Source organism: Oryzias melastigma, linkage group LG6, assembly GCF_002922805.2.
Source record: "Oryzias melastigma strain HK-1 linkage group LG6, ASM292280v2, whole genome shotgun sequence".
Lineage (NCBI taxonomy): Eukaryota > Metazoa > Chordata > Actinopteri > Beloniformes > Adrianichthyidae > Oryzias > Oryzias melastigma.
Window position 1 is genome coordinate 5,784,328 of NC_050517.1, and position 12,726 is coordinate 5,797,053.

At 41.8% G+C, this 12,726-nt stretch overlaps 1 protein-coding gene across 1 annotated transcript; it reads left to right on the forward strand.

Annotated features, from left to right (window-relative positions):
• Positions 1-954: 954 nt before the first annotated feature.
• On the forward strand, positions 955-12,726 carry cav1 (caveolin 1; the record flags this gene model as incomplete). The annotated part of the gene is given in 3 exon segments (XM_024261878.2): positions 955-1,150; positions 1,806-1,973; positions 12,337-12,726. Coding segments are annotated over 3 exon segments (546 nt in total). The 5' UTR covers positions 955-1,114.

A 12,726-nucleotide genomic window follows, 5' to 3' on the forward strand; every position in this document is an offset into this window, starting at 1 on the left:
TCTCAGAGTTCTTGATAAAATAATCAAAGCTAACATCAAAATGCTCTTTCATTGATTTACAATCCTTTCCAACTGCGGTCAAATGAGCCGCCGTTCACATTTCCGTGGTCACATCAAGAAGCTCCGTGGAGTCTGGTGGAGATTTTCCAGCGTTCTCAGTCCTGCTACCGTAAGTATTGGATGAAACTCACACCAAAAATCCAGTGATGCTGATTTGACCACAGAAATGTGAACGGCGGCTCATTTGACTGCAGTCAATGTGAAGATACCATCTTCTCTTCTCCAGAACCTGAACTAGACACTAGGAACAGATGAGGGTTTAGTGCATGTGCAGCAGAGCTGTTGATGGAAAGAAGATCATTCATTCAAACAGAGTCTGTCCAAGACACTTTGATTGATTTAAAAGGAGAAATACTCAGAAATGAAAAAACAAAACGATTTCTTATTACATTTGTTCTCTTGCAGAAGAAAAATGACACACAGACATGTTACAAATTTAAAAAACAAGATTTTCATTGGAGGGTCTTTAAGAGATGACATGAAACTAAAAGAGCCAATGACACCTGCAGAAACACATTTTTTTTTTAGATTAGATTCAGATTAGATTAGATCAGATTTGAAACTGGTTTATTTCAAGGGGGAAAATTGTGTTCATGTCCCTTTATAATCGCTTTTCCCTGAGGTGTATTTGGCTCCTGTTTGCACCTTTTGGAACAATACTCAGTTGGAGACTCCGGTTTGGCAGCTTTTCCCTCTTCGACCGCCTTCCCCTTAAAAAATCCTCACTATATTCTGTCTTGATTCCTAAAAAATAGGGTTTTTTCCCTCAATACACGTCTCAGCAGCCCTTTAATGTGAGATCAAGTCCTTCTCTGCAGTCTAAACGCGTAGGTTCCACCGTGCGCGCGCACGCAGGTGGCTACACGTGCAGACGCACCGGAGCTTTTCCCTGCGCGCTCAGACTTTCCGCAGTTCTGTCTTCACACGGTGCCAGGACAGCTCAGGATGGATTTCATCATCAGGCGCGCGGTAGTCCGCGCTCACGCCTCCCACTTCGCTTCCCATAGAGCGATCTGTGTTTGAACGGAGGAACCCATTTGCTCCTGTGGACAGAATGACAGGCGAGCGGAGGGACGGAGACGCTGACGAGGTACGGCGTGGCTCTCCACTTCAAATCAGATTATTTTCCCTTTTTTTCTTATGTTGCTTGATGTTTTTCTGTGCTTCATTCTATAGATAATATAATATTCTCAGTTTCCTGCTTTTGCGCGCACTGCGCTCTAGTTATGAGCCAATTTACGCATGAAAACCTTAATAATAGACGGAGCTTTACGCGTCTCCAAGACTTTGAAAAGGTGGATTTCAGACTTTACTTTTCCATATGCTGTAGGACTAATGGTCTAAAATAATACAAACTTTGAGGAGATTCACTTTTCTAAACAGCTATTTGCATGGCTAAATATTTTTTAAGAATATCTCCTCTGGCACTAAAGATTAGAAGATGAGGTTGTATTTGGTTGAAAGTGTTTGGAATCGCTGCCATGCGTCCACTTCCACCTAGAGCCAACTGGATGACAGGTCGGGAGGACTATGTGGGTGGTGAGGACCCCTTGCGGCGGAGCGCAGGGGTGTGGTGCTGCACGCTCTGTGCGCTTAAACCCATCCCTGTTCGCGGGGCAGGCCGGTGACTTGCACTGCAGTCTCGCTCCCTCTCGGTGCGCCGCACAGTGCGCACCACTCCTCCTCCTTCTTCTTCTCCTCCTCCAACTCTTCCTCACTTCTCTGCCTCCCTCGGATCTCCACAGGAGTTTCTGCATTCGCCCTTCATCCGAAAGCAGGGGAACATATACAAGCCAAACAACAAGGACATGGACAACGACAGCGTAAACGAGAAGACGATGGATGATGTCCACACCAAGGAGATAGATCTAGTCAACCGGGACCCCAAACAAATCAACGACGACGTTGTTAAGGTGAGTCAGAGCTGCTTCACGTCCAACTTTTCAAGTTGCTTTTAAAGTTGCAGCTGCAGAAACATTTATGCTTTTTTGGTGACGACAAAAAATAACATTTTTGAAGACATTTCGAGCCCAAGAATGTGCGCAAAAGCGGGTTTGGAGCTTCTGCTCCTGTGCGTCAGCGTGCGCTCTCGGCGGCTGCTGCGCGCTGCCTCTCCAGTAGAGCGGCTTCTCAACTGTCTTTCCCCCGATTAGGAAGCAACAGATGCAGTTGTGCTCTGCGCACGCAGCGCAAACCCATCTGCACTGATTGAAAACGTGACCATCGGAACAAAGGAAACATCACGAATTTCCTGTTATTTGGGGACTAGCGTTTCCCAACCTCTGAATTCTTTCCATGCGGGCTGAGAGACAGTGTGGGGGAGCATGGAGGCCACCTGACGCGCGTACACACTGGAGGGGAGCCTGTCGCTCTCCACTCCAGCTGGGGCGGGCCTTCACATCAGAGCGGGGTCAAACAGCTCCCTGCGTGGAGAGGGAGGGGTCGGGCCTCTGAAAATGCCTGAACGGGGCTGTTCAAACAGGGGAAACACCCAAAACGCTGCTTAGTCAGAGGGGGATCCCTTACCACTCCTAGACCTCCACCCCTTTCAGCTGCCAGAAGAGCTCAGAAGGTGTGTGGATGGACAGCTGAGTGCCACACTTCTCCCTCTCATGGTTTTAACCCTCTAGCATCTGAGGCTAAACACAAAATCTTTAACATGCAGTCATTTTTCAACAGTTAACATGATAATACCAGCAGATTTTGAAGGAGAAAAGTGTCTCACGCCGCTTTTCTCCTTCAAAATCTGCTGGTATTATCATGTTAAGGATTAAAAAGTTGCACTAAATCAAAAAACATAAACACTGGAGTTGGTCCTCCATGCAGAAGTGAGTGAATTAAATAATAACCAACACATCCTTTCTTATTATAACTTGGCAAACATGCTCCAGATTTCCCGTCTCTGTCTCCTCTGCTCCACTGCTCTGCATCCTCTCTGGTGAGTCAGAGTCTCCCGGCGGTCAGGGTCGATCCAGGCTTTATGATCAAGTCAACTGACCGCCCTCCGAGGGATTTTCGTCACATGGGCATCCGCTGTGAAAAGGAAACTCGTGGACGGAATTCCGATTAAAATTATGTTTGGAACACGTCTACTTGGGTTTTTGATGCTTCGTTAGAGTTTAGCTTCTGTTTTAGCAACAGGCTAACGTGTTTGGATTATTTGTTTTCTACTGGGGTTTTTAAGGCTAATCTGGAGTTTAGCTAATATGTTAGCAACATACTAACTTTTTGACTAATTTCATATCTACTGGAGTTTTTGATGCTTATTTGGAGTTTAGCTTCTATTTTAGCAACAGGCTAATGTGTTTGGCTAATTTGATATCTACTGGGGTTTTTTAGGCTAATTTAGAGTTTAGCTACTATGTTAGCAACAGGCTAACGTTTTAACCAATTTGTTATCTATTGATGCTTTTTATGCTACTCTGATGTTTAGCTAATATTTTAAGCAACGTGCTAACGTTTTTGGCTAATTTGTTATCTACGGAGGTTTTTGAAGCCTTTTAGAGATTAGTTTCTATTTTAGCAACAGGATAACGTTTTTGACTATTTTAGGCTATTTTGGAGTTTAGCTAGTATTTAAGCAACAAGCTAGCTTTTTTGGCAAATTCGAAATCTACTGAAGTTTTTTAGGCTAATTTGAAGTTGACTTTGTTTTAAGTAACACAGTAAATATTGTTGTAAAAGTATTAGGGATTTTAAGCAATTTTACTACAATTTTTTCTGAAATTTAGGTCAACTTCAGCACTCTTTCATTGTTCTTTAACAAAATTTCCAGTCTCCTATCAAATTTAACATTTTGCAAATAGTTTTTGCATTTTCAGCAAATCCCTTCAGCAATTAAAGTAAATTGTGTCACCATTTTCAGCAAAAAGCTTCAGCATCTTCTTTCAGCATAAAGTATTCACACAAGGATTATCACAAAAAATGAAGCTTTTCTAGTTCAAACTGTTGTTAATTAAGGAGCAGATGAAAATTTCTTATTTGTGACAAAGAAAATATAGAAAAAATGTCCTCCTGGGCTCCTTTCTGATGAATTCACCTGCAGACAAATAGATCCATGAACGTCTTTGTTTTCCTCGTCAGACCTGGGATCTGGATCAGAACTGTAAGGCGTGATAGCTCTGAAATTGATGCCATTTTTGTTGTTCTGTAATGTTAGGCTTGGGGTGTGAGGGGGTGTCCCGCCCACAACTCAGAGGTGAATTTATAATGAACTTCTACTGCTCTGCAGAAATTGTTTCCTAGAAAAAGTCTGATATTTTAGATTTTGGCTAAAATCGGCATCATCATAATTGAAAAACCTCTGGGAGCGTTTTGAAAATAGACTATGGGATGATGGGAGTGGGTCTATAAGTAGAGCAGTCTGTCCTTTCCGTTGATGGAAGCAGCTGTTTAGAGTGAAACAGCTCAGTCAAGCCCAAACAGGGAATCCCTTCTGTGGTCATGGTTGTGTAATCAGCCACACTCGACACACGCATGACAAGCAGCACACATCGAGTGCGTGGATGCTTTGACTCATAAGAAAACCCGCTGCTCTCTTGCAGCTGCACCCACAGCTGGCCTTAATCACCTGCCCACATGAAACAATGGACCTTCCTGCTCCGAGACTTTTTATTCTTTCCTTTCCTTAAGTTGTGGGTCTTTTTTTACTTGCAGCGAGTTATAATGCGGCACAGGAAGTTTTTGTGGTGAGCAATTTGGGTTTGAGCTGTAGACTCCGGTTATCAAGGACAAACTAAAGAGGAGGAACATCTTTTTTTTTATAGTGGTTAGTAAAATTTTCCATTTTCAGCCTCAAACTTCCCTTTTCATTGGAGGATCATTCACACGGAAGCCGTTTATTGTAAGAAACGGCTGTGGACACATGAAAATACACCAAAAAACAATCAAATTCAGCATTTCCCAGAAAATGTTAAATGTTTTAATCAAAAGTATATTTTCACTGCCAGTCTGTCTTCAACTAAACCTCTGGTTCTCTGACGGTCAGACTCTGTTGATGCGCCGCTCTCCTCTGTCTTGTCAAGCGTGCCTGACAGCCTAAAGATAAAGCTCTGGAAATAGCACTTGGCCCTATTTACTCAATAATACGGTTGCTTTGCCAACTGGTCACATGTCGACCCCAAGACTGCACTGTTTCATATCAGGCCTCCCAATAGTCTCCGGAGGTCCAGAGAGAGAATCAGCTGCTGCTGGGCTGAATGTGCTGCTGGAAGTCTGCAGGAAGCTCCAGGTTTTAGAAGTCTGTTTCAGTCAAATGACAAACATTTTAGCTAATATATGGACATCTTCTTTTAAAAGTCCTGAGAGCTGTAAAATCTGCATAAAAACCGCTGTGGTGTTTACTGCATAGGAAGTCGGTGTCCTCAGGTAACCTGGAGGGTTTCCTCATTATGCTGCTCAGCGCCACCAGCCAACAGCGGCCCCTCATGGAGACGCGCCGCTCTGCCTCTCCAGTGTGGAAAACGCTGTTCAAAGCTCTGAGCGGAGCTGTGGAAAAACTCACAGGGTGTCAGACGGGTTTGCATTCGGAGCTGTGCCAGCTGTTGATCTAAGCAGGCACTTTAGCGCCGCAGTTTACTCTGACAAGAGGTTTCAGGCTGCTTTTCATGGAAGCAGAGTCATATCAATCAGCCTTGTGGAAGAGTGTATGCCGGGGACTGGGAGGTCACAGGTTTGAGTCCACAGTTTGGATGGTTTTAATAAAATGCAGATGATCTTTAATATGTGACAGTGGTGCCACCACGCCCAGAGAAGTCAGCAAAACGTTAGAAATGTGTTTACATCAGCTAATTTTATCATGACACTGTTAAGTCTGAAGGATCGGAGAATACTTGGTGCCATTTCAGTCTCATAAATAATTTTCTAAATGTTCGTTGTGTGACTTTACAGAATTGTTCAATTTAAAGGAAGAGATTTTCAGAAATATAGGACATCTATTAGGGCACGTGTGAAAGTCAAGGCCAGGGGGCCAGATCCGGCCCTCCAGGTAATTATATCTGGCCCTCCAGATCATTTTATTTGGTTGTTATTAATAGCCCGTGTTAAAACTTAAGGTTTTAAACTTTTAAAAAGTTGGCATTCTGTTAGCTTTTTGGACTACTTTGGCATTTACTAAGATTTTTCTGGCTATTTAGGAGTTTAGCTGATATTTCAGCAGCATACTAGCTGTTTTGGCTAATTTAGGCCTTTTATTATTTTTTAGGTTGTCTTGGAGTTTAGCTAATGTTTTATCCACAAGCTAGCTGTTTGGCTTCTTTTTCCGTTTTTTTATATTTTGAAATTTAGTTATTTTTTCAGCTACATGGTAGCTGTTTTGACTAACATACATTTTTTTTTGTTAAAAATTTACTATTTAAAGTTTTAAAAATGTAGTTTTAGAGTGTTTAATAAATGTTTATTCTGTTCAACCCGTGACCTAAGGTGTGTTTTGGATTTTGGCCCCCTGTGCGATTGAGTTTGACACCCCTGCATTAGGGGGAAAGTGATCTAATACTTTGATCAGTATTTGTGACAAATTTCAATTATTTTTTAGCACTCTCTGCCTGAACCTGTACCAGGAAAAACCTCAGCTCTTTAATTCAGTGATTAATGTAAATTCATTAATGAAAATTGTTGAAGAGTTTCAGCTGAAATGAAAGGAAAAGTTTACAAAACTGTGGTGAGAGCAGCCATGTTGTTCGGCCTAGAGACAGTGAGGAAAAGATAGGAAACAGAGATGACAACACATTCTCGCCCTCAAGTTGTCACATATTGACGTTTGGTTAAGGACCCCTCTGCGTCTGTTTTTGACGCTTTTGGTGTCCCCAAGTCGCCATTTTTGACGTGCTGGCTGTTTAAATTAAATCACAGGTCCCCAACCTCCAGACTGTGAACCAGAACCGGTCTAGTGCTACAATGCCTAGTGCACCAGTACCCTAACCCGACACTGAATCAGATGCTGAACTGGACCTGAAACAGTACCAGACACGGCACTGGGCATGAACCGGATGTGAATTCATACTGGTACTGGACGTGTCCCAAAGAGCAGTGCGCATCTGGTACTGCATCCAGTACCGCGTCCCGAGGGTTGCGGACCTTTGACTTTACTAACAGCCAGCACATCAAAAGACATCGCCGTGGGGAGATCTAAAACGTCAAAAAGTCACGTGAAGGGGTCGTTAGACGAACATCAATATGTGAATGTGTTGGAGATGAAGATGCTGAGGTTCTCTTTGGGAGTGACCAGGATGGATAGGATCAGGAATGAATACATCAGAGGGACAGCACATGTTAGAGGTTTTGGAGATAAAGTCAGAGAGGCCAGACTGAGATGGTTTGGACATGTTCAGAGGAGAGACAGTGAATATATTGGTAGAAGGATGCTGAGTCTAGAGCTACCAGGAAAGAGGTCTAGAGGAAGACCAAAGAGGAGGTTTATGGATGCAGTGAATGAAGACATGAAGGTGGCTGGTGTTAGAGTGGAGGATGCTGAAGACAGGCTTAGATGGAGGAAGCTGATTCATTGCATCAATTGCAATTATTTACAGATAGCTTAGTGTCATTTTTTTTTTCAACCCTTCTGCTCTCTTTGGGGTCCAGATGACTCCAACCACATATTGATGTGTGATTCCTTCCATGACAAAGGTGGACAGGATTTTATGTCTGCCATGGACATTAGTCTTCTTCTTCTTCTTCTTCTTTTCCTTTGGGCTTTTCCCTTCAGGGGTGACTAATGTAAACAAACCAAGGAGAGCAGAAAGGTTGAACACATTATTCTAGCTTTTAATCTCAAATGTTTCTGTTTTTTCATGTAAGTTGCTTTAAAATAAAACACATTTTTAGGCTTTTACTTGTTTAGCTGCAATCACACCTGGCCTGTAACACACAATCAAGAACCTGCTAAACTCACATTTAGCCTAATTTGTTCACACTGGACGAGCGGGGAGGGGCTTCCTCTCCTTTTCTACTGTTTTCCAGCACACGTCCGCCACCTTCGTCTTGAAGAGTCTTAGTGTGAAATGAGGAAGCGGTGCAAGTCTAGTGAATCTTCAAGGTTTTCTTTTCACTGCGTTATTCTGATATAATAAAGACTCTTGAATCCCAGCCAACATTTCCATGATTTAAAGCAGGAGTCCCCAAACTTTTCTTTGTGAGGGCCACATAACTTTTTTAACTAACTGATATAGAGCTGGGCTCAGTTTGGAGGTGGTTAGTATCAATCACAGTTCTGTATTTGATAAAAAAAATACAAATAATTTTAAAAAATCGTAATGTTCAGGAGGCCCAAGCAGGCTGCCTCTCCATCCCACAGCCGCTCTTCATCTGTCGGTCAGAGAGCTTTCCGAGCTCCGCCGTTCTCGGCGTAGCAGAGTGACTTCCACCGCTTTCTGCGTCGCGGGGAGAGCTCAAACAGTCATGTTGGGAGCTTCAACTCTTCAAAGATGGGCGGGGCTTATATACTGGAGCATAGAGCATGATGGCGTGAAACCTTTTGGACTCACACCAGTTGACCAATCATAAAATTAAACTGTAATACCTCTTTTCAACCTGTAGGGGGCAGCACACAGACGGCTTTTGACTATATTTTCAGGAATTAAACAAGTTTTTTTTACCTACAGACAACACTTTTAAGGCCCCATTTATAGATGTCAACAGCTAAAAAAATTGATCTAGGGTTTGGTTACCCTTTAAACCAGTTATGTATAAATGCAAACAACCAGCTGTGGGTGGAACCACAGAAAACACTAGCAGTAAAGGTGCAAGAAATGGCAAAACTCTTCAACAAATGAAAGAAGTTTAGGGTCAATATTTGGGATATATCGTCTATTTCTTCATGGGAGGTGAAGGGGGGGAAATCCTGCCACTCACTCTGCTGGAATGTCTCTGGTTTCCCAATAACTGACAGCTCAGTAGCCTCTGGAGGCAAAGATTCTTCTGTGCAGAAAACAAACGTGTTTGTGAGTGTGTTCATCAGGATCTAGGGCAGGGCAGATGTTAAACCGCGTTCCAGCTGTGGCAAGAACAGATATAAATCTTGCGAGGAATCCCACCCTCCACTTTACAGAGCTGACATGTTAACTGGGAGGTGAAGTTGTAGATCTACAGTCTGAACTCATCAGTTCTGAATTAATGAGTTCAGACTGTGAAACTTGCTGGTAGCTGGATCTGCATCACATCAGCGCTCTTGAGAAACTCTGTCCTCAGTAAAAGAAGGAATTTGACAGGATATCATTAGCATGAGCCCAATCCAAAAGTTTTTAAGCTCCAGTCTTCATAAGTACGCATTATATCTCAGACATGGTCCGTCCAATGACATAGAAATATGTGTTTTTCATGTATAGTAATTGAAAACAGGAGTTTTTGCAAAGATTTGGAGAGGATTAAATGTGTGAGGGCGAACCAATCAGCTTGCATACTTAAAATCTTTATGACGATGAAATTAAAACATTTAAAAAAATGTATACCTATGATTTATCTTCCATTTTTTCACATTGAACAGAATTATATCAAAATACGTTTTTACCAAAGTTACTGGTAATCTTACTGGGAATATTTTGAGGACCAGAAATAAATCTGTCTAAACTTTTGGTCAACATTTTAAGGTGTATTCAAACTGGACACATTTGGTTCAGTCCAGAAAAAAAATTCAGTCTGAACACACCCAAGTGGACCCTAGTTCTGGACCAGGAACCACTCTCCGATCCATTTTTTGTGGTGGTCTCAATTTGTTCCCACTCAGACTGAACTCCGGTTCATTCTGAGTTTGTTCAGTCTGAATAGACTCCATACTCGGAGAGGAAAGACTGGACCAAAATGGCCACTGTAGCATTACAGTAAACATGAGTCGTGGACAAACATGGAGAAACAAACACATTTTGAAATGATACACGTTGATTTTCCTTGTTATCCATGTCATAAACACTCATCAGCGTACCTTCATAGTCTCCTCAGTGACCATCTTACAGCATGCCTCTGTAGAACCAAAGTAGCAGTAAAAAGTGTTGAACGTGATACAGATGTTCAAATATGGTCAGTGAGGCATAAAGTTTGAACAACTGAACTGTCCTGACGAGGATCGCAAAGCTTAGGACTTCCATTATACTCACTCTTGTTGCCTTGCCCCGCCCTCATAATTCCTGGCCAATGACTGAATAGATCTTTAGTCAGGTGGTTTTATTTACAAGCTTTTAGTTTGAAACAAAGCCAGTCTCAATACAGACCAAACACAAGGTTCAGGACCTGATCCGGACCAGCAGACTTTTCCAGTTTGTTTACTCCCTAAATCTGTGTTCACCTGAAATGTTACATATTATTAAATATGAACCCTTTCACGTTGGAGCTCCAGTGTTTATGTTCTTTGATTTACTGTAACTTTTCAATCGTTAACACAATAATTCCAGTAGATCCTGATTGAAAAGTTACAGTGTGTTAAAGATTTTGTGTTTAAGCATCACCGGTGACGCCTCAGGTGTTAAAGGGTTAAATGGTCACTGTAAACCTCTATATTTAAATCGTGTGAACAGAAAAATAATACATAGTTATCTTATTGAGAAAAAAGCAAACCACTGTGGTTTTGATCACAGACACAAACTACAAAAAAGCATTACCTGCAATAATGCTAGTGTGAAGGCTGTAAGCTGAAAGTAGTTCCTGAAGATGCTGAAGCTATTTGCGGAAATTGGTTACGCAATTTAGTTTAATTGCTGAAGGAATTTAATGAAAATGCAAACTGCAAAATGTTACATTTGCTAAAAGAATAGAAATTTTACTAAGAACTACAAAAGAGCGCTGAAGTTGACCTAAATTTCTGAAAAATTTGTAGTAAAAATGCTTTAAAATCCCTACTAAATGCAAATTTTGCAAAAAAATATTTAAAGTGTTGCCTAAACATAAGCTGAACACCAAATTAGCCCAAAAAACCTTAGTACATGCCAAATTAGCAAAAAAAAAAAAAAAAGGTAGCACGTTGCTTAAATACTAGCTGAACCTCAAAATGGCCTAAAATTCCTCAGTGAACTTAATTAGTCAAAAACGTTAGCAAGTTGATAAAACAGAAGCTAAACTCGAGATTTCAGTATACAAACCTCAGTAGATAACAAATTAGCCAAAAACATTAGCATGTTGCTATAATATTAGCTAAACACAAAAGCTAAGCAAATTTTTGAAACGAGAAATTGCTCAAATTCTTCCAAAACTTTGGGCACTATGAAACCTGTGAACTTCTGCATACTTTCAGATAGAGACATTCTAACTTTAAAATGTTCAGAGGCTACTGGGTTTTTAGGACAAATTTGAGTTAAGCTAAAATTTTAGCATTATGCTAGCTCTTTTTTTGGCAAATTTAGACATGTTTTCAGTATTTTGGGTAATTTGGAGTTAATCTAAGATTTTAGCATTGTGCTAGCTATTTTTGGCTAATTTAGACATGATTCCAGTTTTTTCAGCTAATTTGGCATTAAGCTAACATTTCAGCAATATGCTAGCTGTTTTTAGCTAATTTAGACATTTTTCCATTTTTTTAAGCCAATTTGGAGGTAAGCTAACAATATAGCATTATGCTAGCTGTTTTTGGCTAATTTAGACATGTTTCCAGTATTTTGGCTAATTTGGCATTTAGTTAATATTTTAGCAAGCTTTCAGCTTCTGCATTTTCCGCTAATTGCTTTGGCGTCTCTCCACATTCAGCTTCCAGCATTCACACTTGCATTATTGTAGCTAATGCTATTTATCTAGTTTGAAGAGTTTCTCATTCATTTTCTTATGGGGCATGTTTTGTCAATATTTCAAAAACATTTATGAATACCAAAAATACAATTAATGTCCTGAACGAGCTGAAGGTTTTGACACCAAGTTTGTTGAAATTGCTGAAAGTGTGATTGAGTTTTTACGTGTTGGAAAACATATGAAAGGAGCAGGAGGATCACTACTGTGTGAATGGTTGACTGTGTGAAAGCCTTCGCACTGTTTGACCCCTAAGAGTGAGAAGTTCAAGAACCCGAAGGTTATTACAGGTTTACAGCTGTTTGGAATGGAATTGAGCCAATCACAATCCAGAAATCCTAGTTCTTAGAAAGCGCTGGTGGCCTCATGTTATTGATTCATGACATAAACCTGTTTACCAGTAGAAATGTGAATGGATTTGACCCACGACCGGACTTTGGACATGCCTGACTTAAAACATCCTACTCTTTGTATTTACAGAGGATCGTGTTGCTGTACATGAACTGAATCCATTGGTCGTTTTTAAACAACTCTGTCCCAGTGCCAATTGTTTGACGGTTTGTGTCCGCCCCTCAGGTGGATTTCGAGGACATCATCGCAGAGCCATCAGGAACCTATAGTTTCGATGGCGTGTGGAAAGCCAGCTTCACCACCTTCACCGTCACCAAGTACTGGTGCTACCGGCTGCTGACGGCTGTGGTCGGCATCCCCCTGGCGCTGATCTGGGGGATCTTCTTCGCCATCCTGTCCTTCTTGCACATCTGGGCCGTGGTGCCGTGCGTCAAGAGCTACCTGATCGAGATCCACTGTATCAGCCGCGTGTACTCCATCTGCGTGCACACCTTCTGCGACCCGCTGTTCGAGGCCATGGGCAGGTGCCTCAGCAGCATCCGGATCCGCACCACCAAGGAGGTGTAGCCTCGCCAAACGGGTGGAGGAGGAAAAAGGCCCGCGGTTGAGGGGGGG